Source organism: Diplotaxodon limnothrissa, linkage group LG2 (genome assembly GCF_057381915.1).
Source record: "Diplotaxodon limnothrissa isolate DT_005_m linkage group LG2, D_limnothrissa_male_GT1.1, whole genome shotgun sequence".
NCBI lineage: Eukaryota > Metazoa > Chordata > Actinopteri > Cichliformes > Cichlidae > Diplotaxodon > Diplotaxodon limnothrissa.
In genome coordinates, this window is record NC_140597.1 from 31,000,517 (window position 1) to 31,012,643 (window position 12,127).

The following is a 12,127-nucleotide window of genomic DNA, read 5'->3' on the forward strand; positions in this document are numbered from 1 at the left end:
AATCAATATCCCTTCCTATTGCAAAGTGGGAAGCAGATTTATCAGTCAGCTTAGACCAAAACTTCTGGTCTCAGATTTGCTTAAAAACCTTTAAATTAATTAAAAATCCCAGTCTGCAATTAATACAATACAAAATACTACATAGAGTGCACTATACAGGTCATCGGATGTTCAAGATGGGCTTTACATCTTCCAACAACTGCTCACACTGTCAAGGCAATACACCAGACAATTATATCCACGCTCTTTGGTTTTGTCCACCAGTTCAGAAGTTTTGGCGCGAGATATGTGAAGACTTATCAAAGTGTCTGCAATGTAACATTCCAACTTCCCCCTTAGTGTGTTTACTGGGCAGCTTAGATAATGTCACTTCAGAAAAGAATATAGCCCATATGATTTTCACTGCCCTATGCATAGCCAAGAAAACAGTCCTCATGAACTGGAAAAATAAAAAGAATCTTAATTCTAACCAGTATAGAAATTATCTATTAGATTACATTAGTCTTGATACAGCCTCTGCCACCACATCAGATCAATTGCTCTGGGCTCCTTTTATCAGCTCCATCACCTAGTGGGGGTGGGGGGTCATAGTTTGGTCCCGCCTTCACTGTTGTGATTGGTGTGGGGGTAGGGACAGGCTTAGGGCGTCGGGGGGTTCCCCGGAGGCATCTTCCTTGGGGGGCTCAACCCGGGGTAGCGGTCATGTCCGGTTGGGGGCTCTGTTGGCTCTCAGGAGACTGTTTCCTCGCGGCTGCGTGCAGCGGGGCTAGGGGAGGGTCTGTGCTGACGGACGTGGGTTACTGACCTGGTAGCCTGGCTGGCCCTGGGTGGGTCCGGGATGGGCGTGAGGTTCTGGGGGCGCTCCGTCTCTGGGCTGGGGCCCGGGCCGGGCCTCGGGGGCTTGGGTCCTGGTTGGTGTGTTGCCGGGGTTGTGGGCGGGTGGGTGCATGGGGGCAGGGTGCCGCCGGTGCGTCGAGCCGCCTGGGGGGCTCTTCAACTGGTGGGGGAGATGGTCACATCTTGCAGGAGCTTTCCTCTCTTCAGGAACTCTCTCTGCAGGAGGGGGAGATACAGGAGAGGTGGAGGAAGATCTCAGCCTGGGCGTTTACTGTCTTATGTAGTCTGGAAGATGAGTGGATGGTGGGGTGGGTGCAGTTTTCTCTGTGGTGGGGTTGGGTGGACTGTCCCGGGCTCTGTGGGGCCGGGAGGCGCTGCTGCGCTGGGGCCCGGTCTGGACAGGCCTGGGCCCCCTTCCCCTGGCGGGTCGCGGAGTGTGGGAGTGCCTACTGGGGTCAGCGGGGGAGCTGGCCCCAGGGAGGGGTTACCTGCCCCTCCCTTCCTTCCCTCCCCATCTCCAGCTGCCTCCCTCTTCCCACTCCACCACAACCACCCACACATGCAGGGCCTTGGAGTAGGGGTATGTCACCAGGGTGCAGAGGAGGGTACCCCCCCCCCTCTGTCCCCTTCTGGCTGCCTCTGCCTCAATTTTATCCCACAACTTAGACATTCACATTATTCACACTCTCATTACACATACATATAGGATCTTGGGGGTGGGCACAATCACAGAGTCCAAATTACCATCAGGGTGTACACCTCACCCCTGGCGTCGTTGCCCACCTCTCAATTTTAAATACATTTAGACATTGAGGGCTATCAGGAGGGACTATGCGCTTACCTGCTGCTCCTTGGCAGGTAGCTCCATGCCCTCCTGGGTTTTAATTGCACCTTAGAACACACATGCATCAACACTACAATGAGCGGGTGGAGGGAGGTTTGGAGTCTTCTCCCACCCCCATTCTCTGCGGCCTGCTGGAGCGGGAGGGCTAGGAGGAGTTGGCCGTCCGACTGCGGTCTGGAGTGTGGGGCCTCCCTGCTGCTACGGAGTCGGGGCGGTCTGCCTCTCCCCACCGCAGGGAAAAGGGTAACACCACCTGGGTCTGGGTGCAGTTCCCCCCTCCAGGGGCAAGGGTACCTAGACCCGGTTTGTAGAGTACGCTTGGGGAGTGTGATCGTGTGTACAGCGTCTCTTTATGTCTGTCTCCACGTTGGTTGAGTGTGGAGTGAGTGCATATGAGAGCATGAGGGGGGGAATGGATGTTTGTGTCTGTGTGTGCCTGTATGTCTGTGTCAATATGTCAGGTTGGGTATCAGACGCCACCTCTCTGGGGACACCTCAGGCCCTCCAAGGTTTGGAGGCCTATCTCCACCCACCACCACTTCCCCTGCCGGTGGCGGACTCCCTCAGGTGTCGGTGCGTTGGTGGTTCTTTGTGTCTGGGGGTGGGTGTCCAGGTACACACCGGCTCACTCCTTGGCGGCCGCTTGTCGGGGCCTGGAGGCTGGGGCTCGCTCGGGCCCCTTCGGAGGTGGGGTGCCCCCGGCCTCTCGGCCTGGGGCTCGGTCACTCAGGCACAGCTGGCGGCCGGCGGAGCTCATGGGCGCGTCACTGCAACTCCCCCTGGCTTCTGCTCCGCGGCTGCTGGGTGAACCCTCATCTGGGACTCTCCTCAGCTCTTACTGGAACAGTGGCGCGGCTGCCCCTCTGTTGGTCTTCCATGGTTTCTTGTGTTCTGGGGGCCTCTGGATGTCTGGAGTTTTGATCTCCTCCATACCTGCTTCACACCCTGGAGGACGGGGCTGTGGCCCCCCCACACTCCCTAGCAGATCGTTACATGGAGAAACCTTTGGAATACAAGCGCGCTGATCCACACAGGTATGCACACGGGTGTTCACTGCTCGTAGACCCAAATTACACCTTTCTTGGCTGCTACTTCGAAGCACATCTGTCCTGCGTGCTGCACAACAACATTGAATATTTAGTATTTACTGCTGTTTACACTTAGCTAGATTAATGCGATGGTGTTGTGTTTAGTATGTTGCTTTGTTTTTTTGTTTTTTGTTTTTTTGTTTTGCTTGTTTTCTATTCTTCTCTCAACAGGTGATCCAGGAGATTTTTATTTTTTTTCTCCCCCCCTTTCTCACTGTCCCTCTCCCCTTCTGTTTTTCTTTTCCTTCCTCTTTCTTTCTCCCTTTCCTATCCCTCACTCATGTCTGTCCCGTCTGTAATATCTGAAAATAAAATATAATAAATAATAAAAACAAAGATCGACCAAATGGACCAATACGGCAATGCCACGATGATCCATTTGGCAAAGTAAATCCATTGGGTATCCTTGTTGGTCTTCAGACAACAATTCTGATGGCTAAAGAACCAAATGGGACAGGCAGAAAAAAAAAAGAAAAAAGAAAAAGAAACAGACAGCCCAAACATAGCATCCTATGTCTGTGTCAGCTCAGCAGCCAGATTCAGACTCGTACAACCTACTTTAAGCATGTTTCTTGTTAGTGTTGAGCTTCAGAAAAGAACGTGTAAATTTAGACTAGACAGGAAGTGATCATTATCACATGTGACAACTGCTCCAAAGTACCTTAGAATTAATAAATTAAAAAAGTTACATGACACAAGTAAAAACAAACAACAAAAAAGTGTGCAGCCAGGATTTTGGTTTTGTGAAGCAGAAACAGAAATAGTCTAAATGATTCCAGAATATTAGATTTGATTTTTTAATATATGGAAAAGAATAGTGAAAAATACTTTTTCTTTTTTTTGAGTACTATTGTATTCCGGATCCTTTACATATTGCTCTAATAATGTAAAACTTTTATTGACTGCACTTGATCTGATTTCTGCAAAACGTGTGAATAAAGATGAAAAAAGTCAACAGCTCACCATAAGAAACTTACCAACATCACCAGCAGTCCAACCACAGCTTTCATGTCTCCTCTCTCTTCAGTGTTTGTGACCCAGTCAACAGCTGCCTGCAGTCCGTCCTGTCAGAGATCAGTGTCAGAGGAGAATTCATAAAAACTTGACTAATAAGAGCATCATTATATTAATCTTGTTTTTCTGAGTAACAGGCTCCTATAGCAGTGTCGTACTTTGACACAGGATAAAGAAATTGCTGCTTCACTGAGTGAACGGGTTAAATGCAGAGACGAATTTCCCCACGGGGATCAATAAAGTATACATTATTATTATTATTATTATTACATCATTATTACATTTTACAATAGAAAAAATGATGGTATTTACAGATGTATCCAGAAATGTGTATTTGTGTGTTGGAAATAGAAATCGGAAATACATGCAGCAATTTGTTAAAATGTGCAAACAAATGTTGGGATACCATATTTGAGAAATGTTTTTATTTAAGCCACCAGATGGCACTGTTCCTCTTGAAATGCCCCTGGTCAGGGAAGGAGATAGTGGATAGCTTGCACTGATCCAACATCAACAGTACTGCTGTTCAGTATGTAACATTTTCTTATCAATTGAATACTAAGTAAATACAATTTAGAAATTTTGATTAGTGTAAAGTTTCTAGTGTTGTATGAATTGTTCTGTATGAGTTGAACTGAAACCCCGGCATCATTTTACCATTGTCACAATATTATATCAAGAAAACTATTTTATTCTAGTCAAACTATGATGTATGTATGATGTTTTCCACAGACTGAAGAACAACGATCAATGAAGGAATGGACATGTATACATTTATTTTGTATGAGAGCAGATCACAGGCCTTAACAAGAATCAATGACTAACTCTATTTAATCTGTCAAAGGGCTTATTAAAATTTTTTGCTATAAGTAATATCGTTACAGCTGCAGTCAAATAATCAATTAATAAATAAGTAAAGTTAATATTTACTGAAACAAATAAAGTATCTTTATTTAATTTCTTCCCCTTCAGTTTTCTGTACATGTAAATATGACCTTTCAGTGTTCAATTCAATTTTATTTATGAAGTGCCAAAAACAGACAACTAAAAGAGCTTTACATCCTATTGGAGGATACAATAATGTACAGAGAAAACCTCAACAATCAGACAGCCCTCTATGAACAAGCACTTTGGTGACATTTGGAAGGAAAAACTTCTATTTAACAGGAAGAAACCTCGAGAAACCTGGTTCAAGCAGAACCAGGCTCAGGCAGGGGCAGCCATCTGCTGTGAGCGGTTGGGGGTACAAATTTTAAACCATAACTTATATTTAACCTCCTAAGATTCGAACTCTTCCACTGCATGCATTTTTAATTTCTCTTTGATATTTGGGCTGATTGTTTTTACATTCATCAGGTCCCAAAGAGATTTTTTTTTCAAGCTAATTTTTGTTTCTAAGAAAAATGAGAGCCACATATAAGTATATTCGTTTAAAATTTCGATAGAACTGTAGCAGTATAATGTCCTCGTAAGTGGATATCAGGCCCTTGTAGAGCACAATTGAGTATTTATGTCTAAATAACCCAAAATGTGATGTCCACATATGTGGACGCCAGGTCCTAGGAGGTTAAGGGAAAAGTTAGAAGCTGCTGAAGTTCCCTGCTGCCATTAAGAAAATCCATAAATAAGAGCTACCATCTAACAAATCTTTCATTACATCAACACTGTTAGCTTAACTATTTAAAAATACAATAAAGAACAAACTGAGTCATCTATATTGGAACAGGTTGGGATATCTGGGACAGATATAAACAATGATTAATGTTTGTGAATATATGGACACTATGAAAAAATATGTTAAAATATACATTGCTACAGGGTAGGGAAGGGTAAAATATACATTTATCTTTGTCTAGGGAGCTTGGAAAGAATCTTTGAACAGAGGCGGTGGTTTACGACACCAACTGTCTGCCATCTATAATCCAGTTTTGAGATCCCTTCCCAGACACCTTAATGCACTCACACCCTGGGCCATCTGACCTCAGGAAATCACATGATAGGGTGGGGCTAGGTTTCACAATGAGCTCACCCGAAACCCTGGCTCATTGTGACCCACACCCAGTTTCACACCTTGGCTCATGTGATTAGGTAGAGGATCATCAGGGGGTCCTTTGTCCCTCTTTGGGGGGAAACTCCCACTGGGTTTAAATCTGGGACTCTCCACCATTTGACCTTAGAACTGAAGAAGCTTCTCGGATGAGAGGAGAAACGTCTTCAAGCAACTTAAAGAAGTCCAGACGCTTTTCTTTCCAAGCTCCTTAGACTATGATGACCTGGATGAGTGAGAACCTTCAAAGACTAATTTACTATTAATAATAATGAGTTATTAATTTATTATTTTTATCCAATATGTTAATTTGTCACAAATACAAAAAAGATGCCAAGATGTTAAAAATACAGCTTCCCAGAAAATGATCAGTATTGATAGTATTATGTCTATAAGAAGTCATTTGATATTACTTAATCTATAAATTTTAACTGTCTAATGTTTCTCAAGATTTTTTTTAACACCATGTTCTCTTTTTCTGTGTTGCTGCAGTGAAATTTGTCCAAAAATTCAGTTTTTCAATGTTGCCTTATTTTTCTAACAAGACAAGTTAAAAACTAGTCTCACTTAAATGATAACAGGAGGAAATCTCAGATCTTTAACAGGATACAAAAAAGAACACAAAAACCCCCACTCATAAAAGCTGTGGTTGAAAAGCTTGTACACTGAAAATCACAATAAATGAGAGACATTCACACATCTTGACAACAAGTCCTCCCTCTGTGGCTCTTCAGTGGTTAGTTTGCATAGAAGCTCTTAATTCACCTGACTTTATGAACTCTGGCATACAAGCAATCGTCTTCTGTAGGTTCAGTGTGCTGAGGCAGCTTTGAAAACCGGACTTGGCCATACTCCACCTCTGCCTCCACCTCTGCTGTTTGCTCCACTCGCTTCTCCTGCTGTTTCATGACCTCTAGATTAGCATATGTTACTTCGTGCTCACCTTCTTCATCTGCAAATTAGCAAGAAATGTGAGAAATTGTGAGACTCCTTTGCTTTTTTGATAGGAGTGAAATAAAAATGTTCACTGTCGTGTCTGCTGTGGAAACAGCTGTTTCGTTTTAGCACAAAGACTGGAGATGATGTGAAATGATTTGTCTGACTCTGATCAAAGTTCACACAAAAATGTTCCAGTAGTGAAATGTAGTTTTATCTTTGGAGAGAGCTGTTTCTCCGTCTTTGTAGTTATTGTATTAAAGTTAGCTGATCAGCAACAGCCAAAAATTACATTTACATATAACAAATGCATCAATAAACTCAACCTAAAACAGCAAAAACATTTATTAAACAATGTAAAATTATGGTGTATATTTAACAACAACAAAACAAAATCCAAAAGATACACTAACCCGAGCAAGTGACTGAGGAAAAAATAAGTTTTGTACTTTTTGGTTTAGTTGGTCTGTAGTTTTGCTTTTTCCTCTGAGCACAGATGAGCGCTACACCCACAACTAAGTAAATTACAGCTGCTGAGAGAACAACACCGACCAGTGGGAAATATCCTGTTCAAAACAAACAGATGTTTGAGTCAGCAAACACACAACATGTTCTTATAAAAAAGGACAAGAAGGAAGAAGAAAATTACACACATAGATCTACAGAGTTTTTATTTTCCACTTACTAATGTTCCATGGGTCATCACTGCTGTTAGTAGAGTGTTTCTTTGACACTATGCTGGTTTGTGTAGACTCTATTGTTTGTTCTCGTGTAGGTTGTGTTGTTGGTTCAATACACAGAGTGTAATTGTCTTCACGCACCCACCCTGATTTCTGTGTCCCATTGACTAATGTGCAGTTAATGAAAATGAAGCCTATGAGTAGAAACATATACTTGATGAAAAACAGAATGACCAGAATGGTTAAAGTTGTCATTGTCACAGTGTTCTCACTCACCGCAGGTAGATATCCTCTTTTCTTTGGTGACATCACTGACGTTGTTCCTGACTGAGCAGACCAGATGTCCTGAGACGTGCTGTTTCAGAGTGATGATGTTAGTCTCATTATTTACAGAAAGGAGCTCAGCATCTGTCAGTGTGCGTCCATCCAGAGTCCAGCTGTACTGAGGACTGTCCCCTCCCTCAGATGAGCAGGACACCCTCATCTCTCTCTGGGACAAACACTCAGAGAGCAGCAGGACAGAGGACACAGGAGCTGAGAGAAACACACAGATGAGTTTATATGTTAAATCAGAATCTTGATCATTCTAAAGTATAAAGAATAACATATAGGCATCCAAAATTTTATAAGATATGCTTTATAGATTAAAATTATAATTTAATTTATAGATGAAATTATAACTTATAATGTTAGCATTTTCCAACAGGGAAAACATTACCTTGAATAAACAACTGTAAAGTCCACACGTCTGATATTCTTCCATCTGAATCAAAGGTTTGAAGGGTATAATTACCACTGTCATTTCTTCTCAGGTTATTGATCCTAAATGTTCTATAACTGGAATTAAAGGCAGAGCTCCTTTCTGTGATATTAGGAATCACCTCATTATTTCTCACATCTAGTATTTTTAATGAATTCTTTAACAACTGGTATCTCGACATTTCTGAGGTGCTGTTCATCAGCTGGATGTCCACAGTTCCTCCCAAAGCTCCATAACACTGAACTCCATCCTGTCTGCCATCACAGTGAGTTTCCACACCTGCAAATAAAACAAATGTAAAAAAACATAAATTATTATTTTAGGTGTTCAAATAGTACTTTTTTGCTTATCTTCTGTCTGTTTCAGTGCCAGAGGAGAGATGGTGGCTTTAATGGACAAAGGGTCTTAAATATAGAGCCTTATGCAGGAGGAAAAGAGGAAGACCTCAGAGAACATTCATGCAGAGGGTAGGTGTGACAGAAGAGGATGCTGTGGATAGGGTGAGATGGATGCTGTGGTGACCAAGCTGAAAGAAGAAGAGTAGTTGGAGCTTCTTCTTAGTAAGAATAATGAAACTCGTTTTTTGGCTGTATGGTGTACAGCTTCTACCTACCTTCAAAGCATATTGTTGAAACACCGTGAGGAGAGCTGAACAGCCTACCATGGGAGACTACAAAAACATAAATAGTCCATCTACAGCATCTATGCATGCTCACCATTCAGCCTCTGCTGATCCAGTCAGCAGCTATTAAACCTCAAACTCATCAAAAGAAATGATCAACTTCAGAAATAAGTTTAGGTGACAAAATTTAATAAAATAAATGATTTTTCATTGCCCTTCACAGTCAAATAACACTAATACTAATACTAAAACTACTACTACTAATAATAATTATAATACATTTTCAACCTCTACATAAGATTCCAGATTACAGAAGAATATGTAAAAAATTTGAAATTGTACTGTTGGAAATATTAACTCTGTCAGATTAGTCTTTAACGGCTTGACAAGAGTTCAATTTGGATATTTAACAGTCAATGTTTACAAAAATTAAATATCAGGTTTTTATTTCTTTTTTCTTATATTCCACTAAAACATTAACACAATACACAATGCAGCTACGCTAATTTTGACCTTTTATTGTTTCATTTTAAAACTTAAGCATTTTAGAAATAACACTGCTTTCAAAAAATCTTTTCTACAAATGATGGCACCCTGGTGGTGAATAATAACAATGCTACTTCAGACTTCATTGACAAACTTTCACACCTTTGTTGCATTTCTTACACTTACCTTCCTGTACTGTCATAATTCAGTTCTGTGCATTTTTATTTTTATAGCATAAAATCACAAAATATGCCACCTCCACAAAGATGAAGGCCTCGCAATATTAGAGAAACCCACTATTAACATATTAAACTGCATTCAGGTATATTACTCTGTTTGACTGACATGATCCGTAGTGGGCTAACAACCCTCACGACCACTGGGATAGCCACCATCAGGGGTTTATTATATTGGAGTCTCCACCAGCTGTTCTAAAACTGAAGGAACATTTTGGATGAGAGGCGAAAAAAAACTTAAAGAAGACCATTTGTTTTATTTTACAATGACCTGGGTGGGCAGTACAATGGCAAGTGTTTCATTGTATACTCTGTTGTAATAGCAAAATAAGCTATATCTGATTTAAAGAATTCAATTTTCTAAAAGCAGACATCACTGATGGGGTTCATTTTATACTCCTGTAAGTTTTTTAAGTTTTGTGTAATGTTTTGGGTGAATGTTTGGTGGCTTTCACCCAGTGCCATTCAGGACAGGATAAGTTACAGTCTTACATTTTTGTTTTATTATAGTTTTATTGGATGATGTGAAAATGTGCTCCAATACTGGACTTGATAACACAGCTGGTACATGTGCAAATCAACCCCCCCAATAAACAGTCTGTTATAGTATTCTGTTTATTGGGGGGGGGGGGGGGGGGGGGGGGGGGGATTTTTCTATGTAATCACAAGGCAGCTTTAACACAAACTCCTCTACTTAACACAGATGTAAACTTGTACAACCTACACTGAGCATGTTTCCTGTTAGTGATCAGTTTCAGACAAGAACACGTAAATTTAGACCAGACAGGAAGTAATTACTATTACATTTGACATCTGCTTTCAGTATCTTAGTATAAACTACTTAAAGCAGTTGTCAGTACTCAATATCATCTCATTGGTACTAAGAATTCCAACCAAATATTGAACTCTTTGTCCAACTTAAAATCATCTGATTCATTCCTGCTCTACATTCAGGTGAAAATTTTATATCCTTCCAATTTTGTTTTTGAAAATAATATTTTTCGCAGATTGTGTTAAACCTCAACACTGAAATCATGGCAAAAGAAGAAAACATTAGCAAGATTGTTTCCACTTTTTCTATTAAGACAGTTGATATGGAGAGTTCAGTAGCCAAGATGAAAAGCTAAACTTTAACATATAAAAATCAAAATGGATCTAAAAGTGACATGACAACGATGCCATGAAAACAAACAAAAAAGTATGCAAAGAGTAAGTTGGTTTTGTGTTGCAGAAACAAAGAGAAAGATACAATTGATTCGGAAATGTGTGCACAACCTGCCATGGACTGACAACCTGTCCAGGATGTACACCACGTTTACCTCTACGAAAAGCCCTGGTTGAGAAATAGATGGATGTATGAGATGCATGCGCACATATTTTTTTTCTGAATATGGAAATGCATTTCAGTATTTAAGTATTTGAGATAATTTTTTAATTATCAATAAAGGATAATTTAAAACTTTTATGCGCACTTTTATGTGCACTTCGTCTTATTTCTTCAAAGCAAGTGATTAATCATTTAAAATAAAATTTTAGTGGAAAAACCTTAAAAAGCTCACCATAAGAAACTCTGACCAGCAGCACCAGCAGTCCCACCACAGCTTTCATGACTCCTCTCTGTTACGTGTCTGTCACCCAGTCGGCAACAGCCTGCAATGCATCTTATTAGAGATCGTCAACAGAGGAGAAAGAGTGAAAACTTCAACCAATAAGAACATTGTTATAGTCATCTTTATTTTTCTCTGAGGTGTAACTGAGGGGCTCTCATTTTACTTCCACTTTCATCATACCATAACTGGACATTTCTGAGCTGAGGAGAAGAAACCGATCCTTATAAGTACTCAAACAGAGAGCTGTTCTTTGTGAGACGATGCATCTCTTCTGCATATGTTTAAAGTGTGTCGTCACCTTAATAAAGACTTTTATGAAGTCAAAACTCACTATCGTTACAGTTTTGGCCAAAGTTTGTGTTTTATACTTGTTGCTTCAGTTTTCAATTAGATTGTTGTTTACATGTTTATGATATAGTGACAATGATCTTGGACTTTTATTTAAAAGCTAAAGGCAAATAAAATGTTGCAATCTGTTAAAATATATTAATAAGTCACCATATGTATTTATATATGTACACATATAAACATGAAACAGAAAAAGAAAGCGAGAGAGAGCAAGAGAGTATCACTGATACTTTTTAAGACCTCTGGAAATCCTGGCGAACATTTGCTAAATCCTGCTTTTAAACGAGAAAGCCTGGCTTCTTAGGAGCCAAAATATAAAAAAGGGGAATGACACATGACTTTTGTACATTAGTTTTTATTTAGCATTATGAGTTTTTTTTTCATTTTACAAATTACAGGTTGTATGATATAAGCCCCAGATCCATCTGTCTATTTTCTATTATGACATGTATCAGACTGTGTCAGAGTTTTTGTCTGTAATGTATTGGAACTATAGCCAGCCTGACTTGGCACCTCTGGAGCTTTGATGACCTGCACACCTCAAATCTGGCTGTGTCGAGTCCATCAAGAGAATAGTTAATTGGCAGAGTTCTGCTGTATTGAAGTTTGCTTTTGTAGG

At 40.6% G+C, this 12,127-nt stretch overlaps 1 protein-coding gene across 2 annotated transcripts; it reads right to left on the reverse strand.

Moving 5' to 3' along the window:
* Nucleotides 1–6,591: 6,591 nt before the first annotated feature.
* Nucleotides 6,592–11,158, reverse strand: LOC146638717 (uncharacterized). 2 transcript variants are annotated; one of them, XM_085362368.1, is made up of 6 exons: nt 11,110–11,158; nt 8,165–8,485; nt 7,723–7,980; nt 7,530–7,640; nt 7,216–7,326; nt 6,592–6,782 (listed from the first exon to the last, which is right to left on the reverse strand). In XM_085362368.1, exons 1-6 carry the CDS (start codon nt 11,156–11,158, stop codon nt 6,592–6,594), a joined length of 1,041 nt encoding a protein of 346 aa, XP_085218494.1. The 2 variants fall into 2 exon arrangements, with proteins under 2 accessions (XP_085218494.1, XP_085218486.1); XM_085362360.1 differs by having other exon boundaries at nt 7,216–7,332; nt 7,452–7,640.
* Nucleotides 11,159–12,127: the final 969 nt, after the last annotated feature.

Bases quoted from the DNA above. Each gene is read 5' to 3' on its own strand.
- LOC146638717 (XM_085362360.1), bottom strand. From the start codon at position 11,158: ATGAAAGCTGTGGTGGGACTGCTGGTGCTGCTGGTCAGAGTTTCTTAT. The intron at 7,641-7,722 runs GTGAGTGAGAAC...TTCTACTCATAG, and splicing joins AAAGAGGATATCTACCTGCG to GCTTCATTTTCATTAACTGC. The intron at 7,333-7,451 runs GTAAGTGGAAAA...TGTTTTGAACAG, and splicing joins TGATGACCCATGGAACATTA to GATATTTCCCACTGGTCGGT.